This window comes from Vanessa tameamea, chromosome 31 (genome assembly GCF_037043105.1).
Source record: "Vanessa tameamea isolate UH-Manoa-2023 chromosome 31, ilVanTame1 primary haplotype, whole genome shotgun sequence".
Classification (NCBI taxonomy): Eukaryota; Metazoa; Arthropoda; class Insecta; order Lepidoptera; family Nymphalidae; genus Vanessa; species Vanessa tameamea.
Window position 1 is genome coordinate 3,414,875 of NC_087339.1, and position 15,089 is coordinate 3,429,963.

At 32.1% G+C, this 15,089-nt stretch overlaps 2 protein-coding genes across 3 annotated transcripts in view; one reads left to right on the forward strand and one right to left on the reverse strand.

Annotated features, from left to right (window-relative positions):
• Positions 1-15,089, reverse strand: part of LOC113391424 (tubulin beta chain-like) — a 119,343-nt gene that overhangs the window by 7,069 nt on the left and 97,185 nt on the right. Inside the window, exons 2-6 of one of the 2 annotated variants that reach the window (XM_064220139.1) lie at positions 9,535-9,563; positions 3,699-3,810; positions 2,038-2,160; positions 732-833; positions 260-387 (exon numbers count right to left, since the gene is read on the reverse strand). In XM_064220139.1, coding sequence (XP_064076209.1) covers positions 260-387; positions 732-833; positions 2,038-2,113 — 306 coding nt within the window. In that variant the 5' untranslated portion in view covers positions 2,114-2,160; positions 3,699-3,810; positions 9,535-9,563. Of the gene's footprint in view, positions 1-259; positions 388-731; positions 834-2,037; positions 2,161-3,698; positions 3,811-9,534; positions 9,851-15,089 lie in introns of those variants that run through there. The other variant, XM_026627386.2, reaches the window with a different exon arrangement.
• LOC113391427 (transmembrane protein 267) lies at positions 10,533-12,130 on the forward strand. The gene is made up of 2 exons (XM_026627392.2): positions 10,533-11,013; positions 11,760-12,130. The coding sequence occupies exons 1-2, from the start codon at positions 10,735-10,737 to the stop codon at positions 12,084-12,086; spliced, it is 606 nt and encodes a 201-aa protein (XP_026483177.2). The 5' UTR covers positions 10,533-10,734; the 3' UTR covers positions 12,087-12,130.

The following is a 15,089-nucleotide window of genomic DNA, read 5'->3' on the forward strand; positions in this document are numbered from 1 at the left end:
GGTGTGAAGTTGTCTATATCGAGCGACTTGACACTTAACTGACAGTTTAGTAACTGACAGTTAACGAGCGATTTCATCGTGTAGTTGTCACGTCTGCGCGCGCATCGTAAACAGTCACTTTCATCATTATATCAAAACGAACCATAAGAAATAATTTCAATAAACTTCTATTTCTGTATTTTAGTCGATAATAATCTATGGTTTGATGATGATGTACTGGTTAGTACAAGATACTACGAACCCCGAAACCTTTCCATACCTTGGGTGAGGGGACCACGCTGAATGTGGTCATGATGCGATCAGGGTATTCCTCCCTTATCTTGCTAAGGAGGAGCGTACCCATCCCGGAACCGGTTCCACCGCCCAAGGAGTGGCTGAGTTGGAAACCTGGAAGGAGAAAATACTAAATAAGACTTAAAAATCACATCATTATTTAATACAAGATAAAATAATTATTTAAAATGTATTTCAATGTGATGGTTCGATAACAATGAAAAAGTTTGTATGAATTTGTGTGAAAATAATAATTTTAGCATTGATATGTTACCAAATAAATGTATTTTATTAACGGAATCGTAAGATACAATTACATTAATATCAGTACTTCCACGAATTTTTTTTGTCAAAACAGAAAGTCAGTTTTCTCAAAAGTGCCCGGGCAAATAAAAATGTCTTAAAAGTAAAGTTTAAAAACTTCTAAATTTCTTAATAATGTTAATTAAAAAAATTACCTTGTAAGCAATCGCATCCTTCTGCTTCTTTCCTGATAACATCAAGAACAGCATCAACTAGTTCGGCACCCTCTGTATAATGACCCTTAGCCCAGTTGTTTCCTGTTTAAAAAAAAAAATACATTTAACGCCATCTGTTGGTGTCTAGTGAAAGTACAATTTAAAATAAATTAACGCAATCTATTGATATCCTGTAAACATATATTTTATTATACTAGTTAAAAAAAATCGTAAGCACACTACCTAAAGCTTGACCATTTTTGGTGCTTACTTTGGAAAATCATATCAGGTCAAACCCCTTCCAAACGAAAATATTGTGTCCAGCACGGCTTAAAATAAATTTAATGCTACTTGACAGTAACTATTAACGCCATCTGTTATTTATTTATTTATTTTCATTAGGACAACCAACAGATACAATATTTCATCAAATGAAAAAAAAAATACATTTCAAAATTATCAAGGCAAATGTTCTACTACTTACAGGCTCACTGTGCACTATCATATTGCACAATATGTATTAAAAATATAAAATTAATATAAGCAATGATTAGAGATAAGAATTTATAATACATTAAACTATTATATAATTAATAAAACCAATAAAATATTACATAAAATTAGAAATAAGCGCAAAGAAAATTCTTTATTTTTCGATTGTACTGAGGGCGACTATAGACTATCTCTTGGTGTCTTAATACAGATAAATAAACTTTTTTTTTACTTGATTGAAATGCAAAATTACTAATGTACGATCTGATAAAAGATTGATAACTAAAAGCCATTAAACTAAGAATTGAAATGAATACAAGATTGAAAATAATCAATAATGAAAAATGATTTTAAATAACCTGACAATCTCAAGATTACAGAGAATGCAAAGGGCTCAGGATTGGTTGGATTGGCGCCAATTAGGAAAGGCCTTAGTGACCATTTAAAAGCATATTTACACATATATTTTTTAACAATTGCTTAATTAAGTCTCAAATTCTGAAAGGATATTTAATATATACAAAAGTTATAAAAAGTTTAAGCAAATAATATCATTAATCAAGTTCACTCATAAATGAGATACAAATATCTCATTTGAAAGATGTTTAAACCGACTTACGGTGATATGGCATTTTGGTGCATATAACCTTAAAATGTTATAAATATTAAAGTAAATATTGCATAGGTCTCTGTGACATTACACAATGTTTTGTATTGAGTTATATTTTACAGAATAGTGCTCCTAATTTTGTTAAAAATAAATAAATTTTAGTTTAGTAAATGTTATTAATCAGTTATATGAAGGATAATTTACCTGCTCCACTCTGACCAAATACAAAATTGTCCGGCCTGAACAATTGACCATAGCGGCCGGACCGCACTGAGTCCATGGTCCCAGGTTCAAGGTCCACGAGGACAGCTCTTGGGACAAATTTTCCTTAAAAAAATATAAAAAATATTTTAATTAAACAAATGATATGATCACATCTCCGACTTTCGCAAAAAGCTCAAGTGGCTCCCAATTTGCTATCGCAGGGATACTCATATTCTCCATCTAATTTACTCAATTCTTTTTCATCCTTCAACTCCGCTCTATTTAAAGGAGAATTTAAATTTTTATGTACTACTCATGATCGAACGCTTCGTTCTGAGGATAATTTACTTTTAAAAATTCCTCCACATTCGACTTTATTCTATACAAATTCCTTTACTGTTCAGGCTATTCGTCTGTGGAACTCTCTTCCTGTTGAAGTAAGACGTGCACAATCACTTGCTTCATTTAAAACTATCTTGAAACAATACTATCTTGCACATTAATGTTGTATTTAGTTCGAGAGAATTTTAGTTTAATTTTATATATAATTTATATCTAATGAGTTACATACATATATGTATGCCTGTTAGCTACCAGGTACTGTACATTATTTTATTTTAAATATATCATTATTTCACTGTAATGTATTCATATATTATGTTTATATCTGCCTTGTACACCTCTACCTCTTTCTATATCTGTTTCTTTCCTCTACCCTAAGGTTGCCTGGAAGAGATCGCTGTTTAGCGAAAAGGCCGCCTCTTGGGCATCTTTCTAAAATGTGATTCAACTTTATGTTTACTGGTGTACAATAAAGAGTATTTTGATATGATTTGATTTTGAGTTTATTATATTTAGGCTGCAGTGAGCGTCGTGTCGATACCGTTTGCTGTCACGACATTCGACATGACCCAATAGAGGTTTACATCTCTTTCTGATCACCGGTAAGAGACAGAGTTAAGAATACTGCTATTTTAAATTTATATTGAAATATAACTAGTGTTGACCTGCGGTCAAAATTGGACCCAAATCTTTTTTTTCTTTGTACAGGAAAATAAACCACGTGATGGTAAGTGGTAGGTGGCTACAACAGACATCGGCGCTATAAAAATATTAACCATTCCTTACCACAAATACACAATCAACCTCGGGAGCTAAGATGTTATGTCCTTTGTGTCTGTAGTTACACTGACTCACTCACCCTTCAAATGGGAACACTATAATACTAAGTACTACTGTGGGGCAGTAGAATATATGATGAGTGGGTGGTACCTACCCAGACGGGCTTGCACAAAGCCCTACCACCAAGGAAATAATTGTTTTGAGGAAAATGTACAATTGCGAGCATTTTTTTTTCTATTTTTAAAATAGTGACACAAAAAAAAAGAAAATAGCTTGACAAACTTTTTATCTTTGTTTATATATACATACAAAAGATAGATAGATAGAATACATATGTTCTTTGTTCAGTTCCCAGTTAGATATAATGTATCAAAGACAATGGGATTTAGACATAGACAATTTTACTACTTTTGACTTATATGATATATTTAATCTGTGCCTTCTTGGCACAAATAACAGCCGAAAAACAAAAAAATATATATAATATATTCCTAATATATGTATTTGTATGTATATATGTTTAGATACTTTAAACTTACCACTAGAAGCCTCATTGTAGTAAACATTAAGTCTCTCAGCTTGTAGTGGACTTACGCCTTTGTAAATGCCGGTCTCGTCTATGCCATGTTCGTCAGATATGATCTCCCAGAACTAAAAAAAGACAATGAATTTATAAATATACACTAAACTCATTTGAAGAATAAAGTACCTTATTTTACATAGAATTATAAATGGAAATACATATTATGATATTACATATACAGTGGACTCCCCTTGGCTAATCTGACCCCCCTTTAATCCAACATATATATTATTATTGAATATTTTCTAATATAGTATCCACATCAACATCCTGTAAATTTACCATTGCTGGGCTAAGGCCTCCTCTCCCTTTTTGAGGAGAGGGTTAAGAACATATTCCAATATGGTGCTCCAATGTGGTTGGATACACATGTGGCAGTTCGTTGAAATTAGATACATGCAGGTTCCCTCACGATGTTTTCCTTCATCGAGCACGAGATAAATTATAAATACAATTAAGTACATGAAAATTCATCGGTGCTTGACTCGGTTTGAACCTGTAATCATCGGTTAAGATCTATCACTGGGCCATACAGGCTAGTTTTTTGACAATCTTCGCTAATGCTTGTTGACTTCCAGGCAGGAGACATAACATACATATATAATTGTATTTAACTAATATGACTGTATTTTTAGATGTTGAAAAAGAGTAACTACTGAGTTTCTCGCCGGTTCTTCTCATTAGAATCTATATTCCGAACCGGTGGTAGCTTTACTTTAAATAGTTTTTTAAATGACGATTCAAAAGTTCTTGTAAAAGCCTACTTGAATAAAGTATATTTTGTTTTTTTTTTATATGAATATAAAAAAAAAACGCAATTAAAACATCTTGTTGTCTCTTTTATTCTTATTGTTTTTATCAAGCTTTCCTTTTTACTTGTAGCGAAATGTAAAATAAACGGCCCCCGGCGCGGAACACTTTTTTCTGTTGTTTAGTAAGTGTATAACGTATCTATTTATTAGAATATCATTGTTTGAATGTAAATAATGCGTGATTGAACAGGTTACAATTAATTCGCGCCATTACAGTGCTCGACGTGTTTTTTTGTTTCGACTCTGATTGCTTAGTTTGAATTTAACTACATGTGACAGCGGAGAAACATTGGTACTTACAGTATAACATATAGAATCATATCATTGGATATGTCATTTGTCGGAAAGGTACTCTTTTGTAAGAAAAACCGGACTAAGGGGTGTCTTAGGCTACAATCCGACAAAATCGATAGTCCGACAATGCCTTGAAAATCGCCTGTCTATTTATCGGGGGTCCACTGTATAACAATACTAAGTATCGGCGAGGTACCGCCCGGGTTTTAGGGGTTCGTTGTACGGTTTTATGTATAAATAAATAGCTTAAATATGTCCTTGAGGTTAAAGTTTGCTGCATATGAAATTTCATCAAAATCGTTTCAATGGTTTGGTTGTTAAAGACTAACAGAGAGATTTCCGATATCCTTTAATGGTCACAGTCATATTTAAATCAATTTAAACTTTGATCATGAATTACTTTATCTATTGATGAGTCTTGTTAGGGTTGCCAGGCGTAAATAAAGCCGTACATAGTAAGGCTTTTTGATTGCGTGTCCGGCCAGAATCAATATTTTCCTGCTTGTCCGGCTTTTACATTTTATTTATTTCGCAACCCAGATACGTTCTTAAATTAACAAGATTCGTGTTAATAATCAGAAAACCTTGATTTTATATACATTTTTTTTACCGTATCTTTTAATACTGAGACACAAAATCTTCAATAATGTAGAACGTCCGGCCTTTTTAACCAATGTCCGGCCAAACTACTTGGTCTGTCCGGCTATTGGGTTTTGCGACCTGGCAACCTTAAGTCTTGAGGGAAATCCGTTCGATAGTTTTGGAATTTATGGCGTTCGGACAGAGTAATACGGCAGGGAGATTTTGTATTATAATATGTAGTGATATTCATTTATAACTAACCTATTTTTGGGGTCATCGTAAAGTCTTCCTAAACAAGACATTTTAAAGTGTCAAAGTACTAGACATATTTTAGTACACAAGTATGTCCGCCAAAATAGGTGCATTCTTATAATCCGATAGAACGGCAAATCCGGCGCAATTAGAAATAGTACAGGCTCAGGAATAACGGCTTAAAGTACTTTTGTAACCACGGTAATGCACTACCAAATTCGAAAGTCCGAAAAAACTTAATGGCCGTTTAAAAACTTGAACTCAGACCTTTGCAATCAGCGACCTTGTAAGCTAAACAAGATCAACAAAGCAACTAATATTATATAGATGTAAATTTTGTCTGTCTGGTTAAGTAGTAATTAGTAGTATTTGCGTGTTCGATTGATATTGATATCGTAAATTATTTTAGACAAAATTAATTTTATTATAAAGTATAGCTTCATTTTGTTAGTTTTTTATGTTATTAAATAAACTTAAAAACAGATTTATAATAATAGTTTATCTAAACTAGGTACGTTACGATATTAAAAAGTTTACAATATACCATATATTTTAAGTCAACTTCAAATTCAACGAATGACGTTAAAGATTTTTAGCCGATTTCGAGTAGTAGGTTATAAAAAACTAAAAATATATCGTGTTACGAGACTAGCCCTAGCCTCCATACGGAGCTACGTCATAGGATATTATAAATATATACAATTATTATTGTAATTAATTGATCAATAATTTGTACAACTTTAGTTAATATTATTTTATGGGATAACATTTAATACTGGCATGTAACACTATTTCTTATTTTAAAAATGATTGAGCTGTCATAAGGAAAACAATTGGAGGATTGTAAAGATAGATAGAGAGATTGGAGCATCATTGTAAAAAACATAATTTTATTTTGCCAACCCGAACTACTGAAGTTACAATCGTTAATCGACTTTTAAGTAGTCTAATATTAATTCATTTCATTTTAGGAGAACTCTAAAAAATATTTCAAATAGATCATTGTTTGTTATTCATATGTGTTGAGTTAGATTTAAAGTGGGTATCCTACCTTTTTGAGTGGTAAATTCACAGTTCGTACCTACATATTGATGAGTAGAAAAAGCAAATTGATTATTAAGTTGCAGAAGAATACGCAACGATTTTTTTACTTTTTAGTGCATATTAATTTGTTTTGGAATAGAGTTTTTTTTAGAAGTCGGCTTTTTTTTTTTTTTAAATTTTTGTTTATTCGTTAAGTATATGGTAATGGTTGAATGTATTCAGCCAAACAATCTGTTAATATTATGTACCTTATTCATACTTTATATTAATTCGTGGCTACATAAAGGTATCTTATCAAAACAAAATTCTTAGATAGGAAATTTTAGTTCCTTAAAAATAAATTGATCAATTTTTAAGTATATATTTTTTATCTTTATAATATCCACAGATAACGAATATCCATAATGTTGCTTAATTAATCATTTTGTAATCATTGCCTTCTGAGATAGAGTTTCGAATCGAAATGAGTCTGTTTATGTATTTATTGCAAGTCTTGCCTTTTCATTGCACAAAACTTTTAAACTACAAGCATAGTTTTTTTAGATGAATCATTGTGGCTTTATAACGTTGAAAATTGTTAAGAATACTACAGGACTAGTTAGAAAAATGATAAATCGACTATGGGATCAGATTTCATCATTGACTACTCATTTGTAGGTTTTGTCCTGACCGATATTAATTATTAATCACAGCGGACAATCTCAGTGGAGAAAAATGGGGCTATTAAGGTTAGAGCAAAGCAACTGTTGCTATCAAATATCTGTTGAGGAATGATATCAAATCGAAAAAATATAAATCAGTATCATGGACCTATGTAGTAGCACTATACTCCATAACACTGATTTGACTGCAATATTTATCAATCCGCGTCAAATGTTTGATTGAAACCGTTGCTATGCTCTAACCGTTATAGCCCCACTGCTAACTAAGCAGGACATACTGTGTGCGTGCACAATCTGGGTGCACTGCCTATTCCGTCACTCTTGTAGTCCGAATGGACGGCAAATCCGACACGACCGGTAATAGCTCAGACACAGGACCAACTTTACGTACTTTCGGAGGCACGGAAGTGTACACACTTCTTACTTCCGAGATGTTACTTTGGTATATATATTAGACCAACGAGGCAGTCGATACGAAACACGAAAACGAAGATTTAATTTAACGATAATATAATTATGACAGCTACATTAAAGCCACCCCTACATGTGACGTTTTAGATCGAAGATCATTATTATTACGTTAAATAAAAAATATATATAAATACTACTTGGTGGTAGTGCTTTGTGCCAGCCCGCCTGGGTAGGTACCACTTACTCAACACATATTCTACCGTCAATGCAATAATCATTGTGAGTATTGTTGTTTTCCGGTTTACAGTGTAACTAGAGGCACAGGGGACATAACATCTTAAGTTTCCAAGGTTGTTTAAATAATGGTTAATATTTCATACGTCGCTTATGTCTATAGGCGATGGTTTTTATAAGGTGAGACATTTGACCGTCTGCCTACCTAAATAATATTAAAAAAAAAAAAACTTAAAACACATTCACAATGTAAAAAATTGCAAATAGTGTGTTTGTTCTATGTTGCTATAGCCTAGCCAATTGACATTTAAACGCTTAGCTCGGTTAATCGACTTAGGCGTTTAGTTTAATGGCGTTATTCAATGAATAAGCTATTTTTCAAATACTTTCTTGTAACTGCAACAGTACAGTATACTTAGCAGCTACCTGTCCCACCGGCCCGGTTAGTACGAGTAAATAAGATTTGTATTTCGTGGTAATATTTAACCAATGACATACAAGTATTAGTAAACCGATCTATAACGCCGGCACTTTGCTAATGAATCGTTTAAACTCCCGTATTTTATTAACATCTCGTAATATATCTAAAAATACGGATCCGAATTGAAAAATTTAAAAGGTAATATTTATCTACATTAACCGTTTTGAATTAATATTTAATTAATTTCGATAAAGATTAACTTAATTATGATACAATTAAATTGAAATTTGTCTCATTTATTTAAATATAGAAGATTGCTTTGAGTTGCTTTTAAATAAAGACTTTTAAATGATTTGTAGTTATTTTAGAGGACTACAAATAATTTCAATAACCTTTTTGTGTATCGGTTATTGTTTTGATAAAGCGCCTAGTCAATATTCTCTCCGACTATGCTGTATTAAGCTATATCAAAAAATATTTAACAAACTACACAGCCTATGTTTGACATGAAACTATTAACTTATATTTAAAAAACTTCCATATCAATTGTATTAGTAGTTTTTACGTAAATCGGAATATAAACAAAACTAACAAAACACTTTACGATACTAGTAATAAGACGAATGTGTGCATTTTTTTACACACAAAAATAAAATTAACATAACTAGTTATAAAATGTGATAAGGAATCAATTTAAAAGATTTAACTTTCATATACAATATAATTTTGCCATTTTTTTTTATTAGTATGTCAAAGGTACGCACTTAACACATTTTTTGACATCCATTTATAGGCTAACTCAAGATGTAGGTTATAATATTAGTTCACATTAAAAAACTTTCATTTACACATACAAATAAAGGGAATTATTATTAGGAATATTATAAGACTGATTTCAAACGGTTCGGAATTACTACTCGTTTTTTAAGTTGAGAAGGAGCCATAACAAACGTCAAAGAATTTGACAAACTATTACATATTAGGATAATGAGATGCACGTTGTTGTCATGTGCATTGCGTATAACAAATTTAAATCAAATGCTGGTGTAACTATGGACAATTCGGCTGTTTATAACTTACCTTGGAACCGATCTGATTTCCACACTGGCCCGCTTGGATGTGCACGATTTCACGCATGTTTAAATAAAATTATACAATAAAAAAATTAAACGTCTTAAATGATGATATTTATTTTTATTCTTATTTAAATGCACATAACTTCACGTCATTCACAAAATGGTGTAAATTGTTCGAATTTATCAATACACTACATATCTTATCTACAGTGACTAACGTTGATACTAATTACCATTTTATGAAGGACTTTTATTTCATAAGATCTGTTTTAATGGAGAGTTATTTTTATTTTGGACATAGATATAATTGTCCAGGAAAATAAGACCCTCGTCTCCTTAGCAAGACGTTGTTAATGGAGGTCTATATAAATTGTATCTACACAGTCAACATTCTAGCTAATCAGTTCTAGGTGTGGTTGCATTAGATTTTACAAGGCTATCATATAATTATGTACCTTAATTACAGCTCTATAAAGTTTATTTTGAAGTAATTTTATGTATAACCATATTCAAGACTTTCATTAGTTAAGTAATGTTACTCGAGATTTTATTGTTTTTATTACTTTCTCTGACATTATTAATTGTTAATGATTATACTGTTCATATTTTTTGCAAATTCTGAAGTACTTATAAGAAAAAGGAAAGTAGATAATAAGTAGTTGTGATATTGATCTAAGACAAAAAATAAATTTTATTTTTATTATAATTCCTAAAATATTCACTATTTTTTTCTTATTAATTAAAAGGTTTAAACAGTAACATAAGCACATCATCATCCGTAAAAAATCTAAAACAAAAAATTGATAAGTGTACACTGCTTTACTATAAGCGTTCTGAAATCTAAATCTTGTTCATTCGAAATTATAAAATAAAATTCTAATTTTCATATAATAAAATATATATTTTAATGTAAGTAAGTAATATAGTTTGAAATAGAAAAAAAAGATAAAGACATTATAAAATTGATACTATAAATTTTTCAACGAAGAATAGTCTGTCAAATCGAATAACATCTTGTTTTAGCAAGATGATAATTTTCATATAATATTAATAATTATTATGAAAATCCTAAATAAAAACGAATATAATGAAATTCCAATACCAGAAATAACAAATATTAAAAAAACAACTATGTAACTAAAAACGTAATTAATCTAACAGCAAAATGAATAAACTTCAAAAATAATACTCAAATTTCTAAGCAATGAAGAGTGTCCGGTTATTACTAACAATTTCTATAGCACTGACAGCATATCTGGGAGATTATGTTGTTTTTAAATCGAAATATTCAAGTTCTCAGCTGTTCCGAGCGTTGGCAGACAGCTCTACCCATGGAGCTATCGGCTTTTTGTCGGCGCTATTATTCTTTAGTAATATAAAAATAACAAATCAAGCTTGTATTTATAATACTATTTTCTGCACGTTCATGTCCTCAGTAATCGACGTCGATCATTTTATTTTGGCAAGATCAATTTATCTGAAGGTAAAAATAATTTTTATTATGTTTTTTACATACATTAATGAAAAAGATATAAAAAAACTCATTCAGAAGAGATATAAGTGTATGAAGCTTGCATTCTTTTTCTTTTTTTATATTAGAGGTGGCAAACGAGCATGAGACTCACCTGATGGAAAGTGATTACCACCACCCATGGACATCTGCAACACCGGGGGGCTTGCAGGTGCGTTGCCGGCCTTTCAGGAAAGACTACGCTCTTTTCTTGAAGGTTCCCAAGTCGTATCGGTTCGGAAAAACCGCCGGCGAAAGCTGGTTCCACAGAGCATATTGCTTTAAGAGATTTCTTTCAATATATTGTAAAGGGAAAAAGAATTAAGAAAGATAAATAATAAATATATGGGTTTATTAAAAGACCTAAGAAAGATTTTGGTTACAGCAGCCAATTTCAAGAGTCTTCCCATCCAACTATACGGGATATTATAGTGCACTCACAGGTGCACTATGATCCGATGGAAGGCAAATTCTACACAAACAGAAATATTTAAGACAGGACCAACACCTTATAAGTTTTTCGAATCAACATACACACTCCCAACTTCTAAAATTCATGCTCTGACTGAAAATACTCAATACAAAACCCAATAATTTTAATCAGCCTGTCCTGTAGTTTGACCTTAAAACCGCAAGATCTGCAGCTGTATATATTTGTTAGACTAAAAACGCAGTACTATTAACCATTAATACTAAAACGAAACTTTCTTTTGTTTCAGGATTTAAACAACGTAAGCCAAAGAGGTATCCTTCATTGTACAACGTTTATGATGCTCGTAACGTCAATTCTTGCTCTGTATAGTCACATTATTCATAAAATCAACATATACATTGTAACCTATATGATAGTATTGGCATTTACCAGCCACCATTTAAGAGATGGTAACAGACGGGGGCTATGGTTGTGTCCGTTCGGACACACAATGTCAATACCTAAGTTTATATATGTAATATTGATTTGTATCCTTCCGATATTATTTTCTTATTTATTTAATTATACCAGACCAATGTTTAAGCATACTGTACTGCAATATAACGAAGTTTAATATTCTGGTTTTCATTTTTAAGTGTTGCCGTTTTAATTAATATTGTAAGAGATATTTGTTAATTAATTAAGTTTGAAAAACTAAACAGATTCTAATTATAATAAAATAAATTATATATTATGTGATGTTTATTTTTTATTGTGAATATATTGAAGCGGACTGATTACAGATATAATTTGATGTTTATTTATTTGCTATCTATAAATTTATTTCATATTCGAAGTAATATTAAATGTACTTTGACATTTAAATGACATGATATCATTGTCCGAGATTTCTGCTTGGCACAAATAAAAGCCAGAATAAAAACTTTTTATAATAAATAAATATAAAAAAAAAGAATAAGGCAAAGGGCTTAGAAATAAAATTAAAGTAAAGTTGTTGTATCTATACTAATATTATAAAGAGGGAAATTTTGTTTGTTTGTAGGGGGTAGTCAATGGAATTATGATTCGACCTATACATATAATAAAATTGCTGTGTCTGTATGTAATATTAAAATAACCGCTTTTTAATAAATGCATATGTATGTATACTCGGTACATACACCAAAATAACATTTTTTTCAATTTTTGTCAGTCTTATTGTTCCGGCTAATATCTGGAACGGCTGGACCGATTTTGACGGGATTTTCACTGGCAGATAGCCGATGTAATAAGGAGTAACTTAGGCTACAACGATAACTTTTTTGTTAAATTACAGCTAGTTCTTAAATAAATTTATTGGTGGAAAGGTACATTATTCCTGAGTGCTATAGGCTTTAAATGATGTTTATATCATAACATTTTCTTCATTAACAAATTTCCCAAGTGCAAAGCTTGGGTGGGACTCTTGTAAAGTATATAGTATTCAAGAACTATGGTTGGTTGCAGATCAAGAAATTATTTTGGATGTACAGATCCTTTAGAAGTTGTTTTGTCTTGTTTTATTTGTTATATAAATAAAGTTATATTTTTACATTATATCTTTGTATGTATGTAAATGATTATTTGAACATGATTTTTACTTAAGAAAGTTGGATTAATTTTAAACATTGCGTACTTATCAAGAACCGACGACGATGCAGTAGTCTTATGGTACCACTGAGTTATCTGCTCTGAACTCAAAGGTTGATGGAATCTTGGAATTTCTACTAGTAAACCCATAGAGTTTGGGCTCATTATATGCATTTGAAAAATGTCTTTCCATTTTTTTATGTAAACTTTTATGTAAAAATATAATGTATAAAACTGACATACAAAGCAAACCCCTAGGTGTATAATTTCCTGGGCATTATCTGTGTACGGTAGTCAAACGTTATCTATTTAAGATTCCGTACTTTCGCACCTGGGCGAGCGTATGTCGCTCTAAGTAGAGTAGTTACTCTAAGCAGATTTGAGAACTGGATTGTTGTAAAATAAATAAAATATTGTTTATTCATAAATGCTCTTTTGAATCGTAATATAATTTTTGGTTCGGAAAGTTGATTCTACCGAGAACCGGCAAGAAACTCAGTAGTTATACTTTTCTGTCATTTTAATAAAAAAATATGAGATGAGAGGAAAAAAAGTGGAAAAGGCAAGAGGCTGAGGAGAGAGTCTTAATAGCTAGATAGTCAAGTTATGTACTTATGAGTGCAATTATTTCTCTTCATTTTTGTACACTCTACTCCAAGTTCCAACCATAAAAAGAAAAAAGCCCAATAAACAACAACGTACAACAAAATTAACAGCCTGTAAATTTCCCACTGCTGGGCTAAAGCCTCCTCTCCCTTTGAGGAGAAGGTTTGGAGCATATTACACTACGCTGCTCCAGTGCGGGTTGGTGGATACACATGTGGCAGAATTTCGTTGAAATTAGACACATGTAGGTTTCCTCACGATGTTTTCCTTCACCGCCGAGCACGAGATGAATTATAAACACAATTAAGCACATGATAATTCAGCGGTGCCTGCCTGGGTTTGAACCCGCAGTCATCGGTTAAGATGCACGTCCTAACCGCTGGACCATCTCGGTTCTGTAAATGTAAGAGCCTGTCCAGATGAGGCGTTTTACGCGCGAGTCCACACGCGCGTTTCAAATTCTATTGCATCCAGATGCCGCGTTTTACGCGCGTTTCTACGCTGGGAGGGATCCAGCCAGTTACAAACATGAACTCGGAAACAGCGGTTGTGTTGTGGCTTGCATACCGTCGATGGAAAAATCGTAAACGAAGAGAACGTCGACGATTTAACGTGCATTTTATGTTTATTTGATTTAAAAATCTCGACGATTTCTTCCCAGTTCCTGCGTTTTATGGTTCTATTGGAATAATCTGATGATTCCATATTCCATATGGCTGCCCTTTTTTCAATTTCATCAATAAAAAGTTCCGTATCGAAGTTATCACGCTCCATCGTAAATACGTCCACTCGCAACGGACTCGCGCGTAGTACTGGACGCAGCAATGGCACCCGAGTATCTCGACTCGCGCGTCGCTCGCGCGTTAAACGCGCGAGTCGAGAGTCCCGCTCATTGCACGCGTTTTACGCGCGAGTGAGGATACGCGCGTAGGCATCTGGACGGGATATATATAGCTCTAGTATCTCGGATACGCGCGAGTGTCAACGCGCGTGTGGACTCGCGCCTAAAACGCCTCATCTGGACAGGCTCTAAGCAAACAACATTTGACAGCAAATTGACGCGATATCATTGGTCGAGAGCTTGATTAATCTATGATATTCACTATGGATTTGCGAAAAAAAATCGCGTTATGAACGTCGACGAAACTGTTTCTCGCAATTTTGCAAGTAAAATTAAAATGGATATAAGTAGTTAAGTGTAATAGTGTTGTATTATAAATAGACATAATTATAAACTCTGAGTATTCACAATATAGCTAAGTTATTAGCAAATCGCATGAAATACTAAATTGTAGATCTTAGGTTTGTTTACCTTTATTCCTACTCAGATTGAAATAAGCCATATTTAAAGTATGATTGTTTTTATAACGTAAAATAAATTTAAAATATTATTGATTAAAAC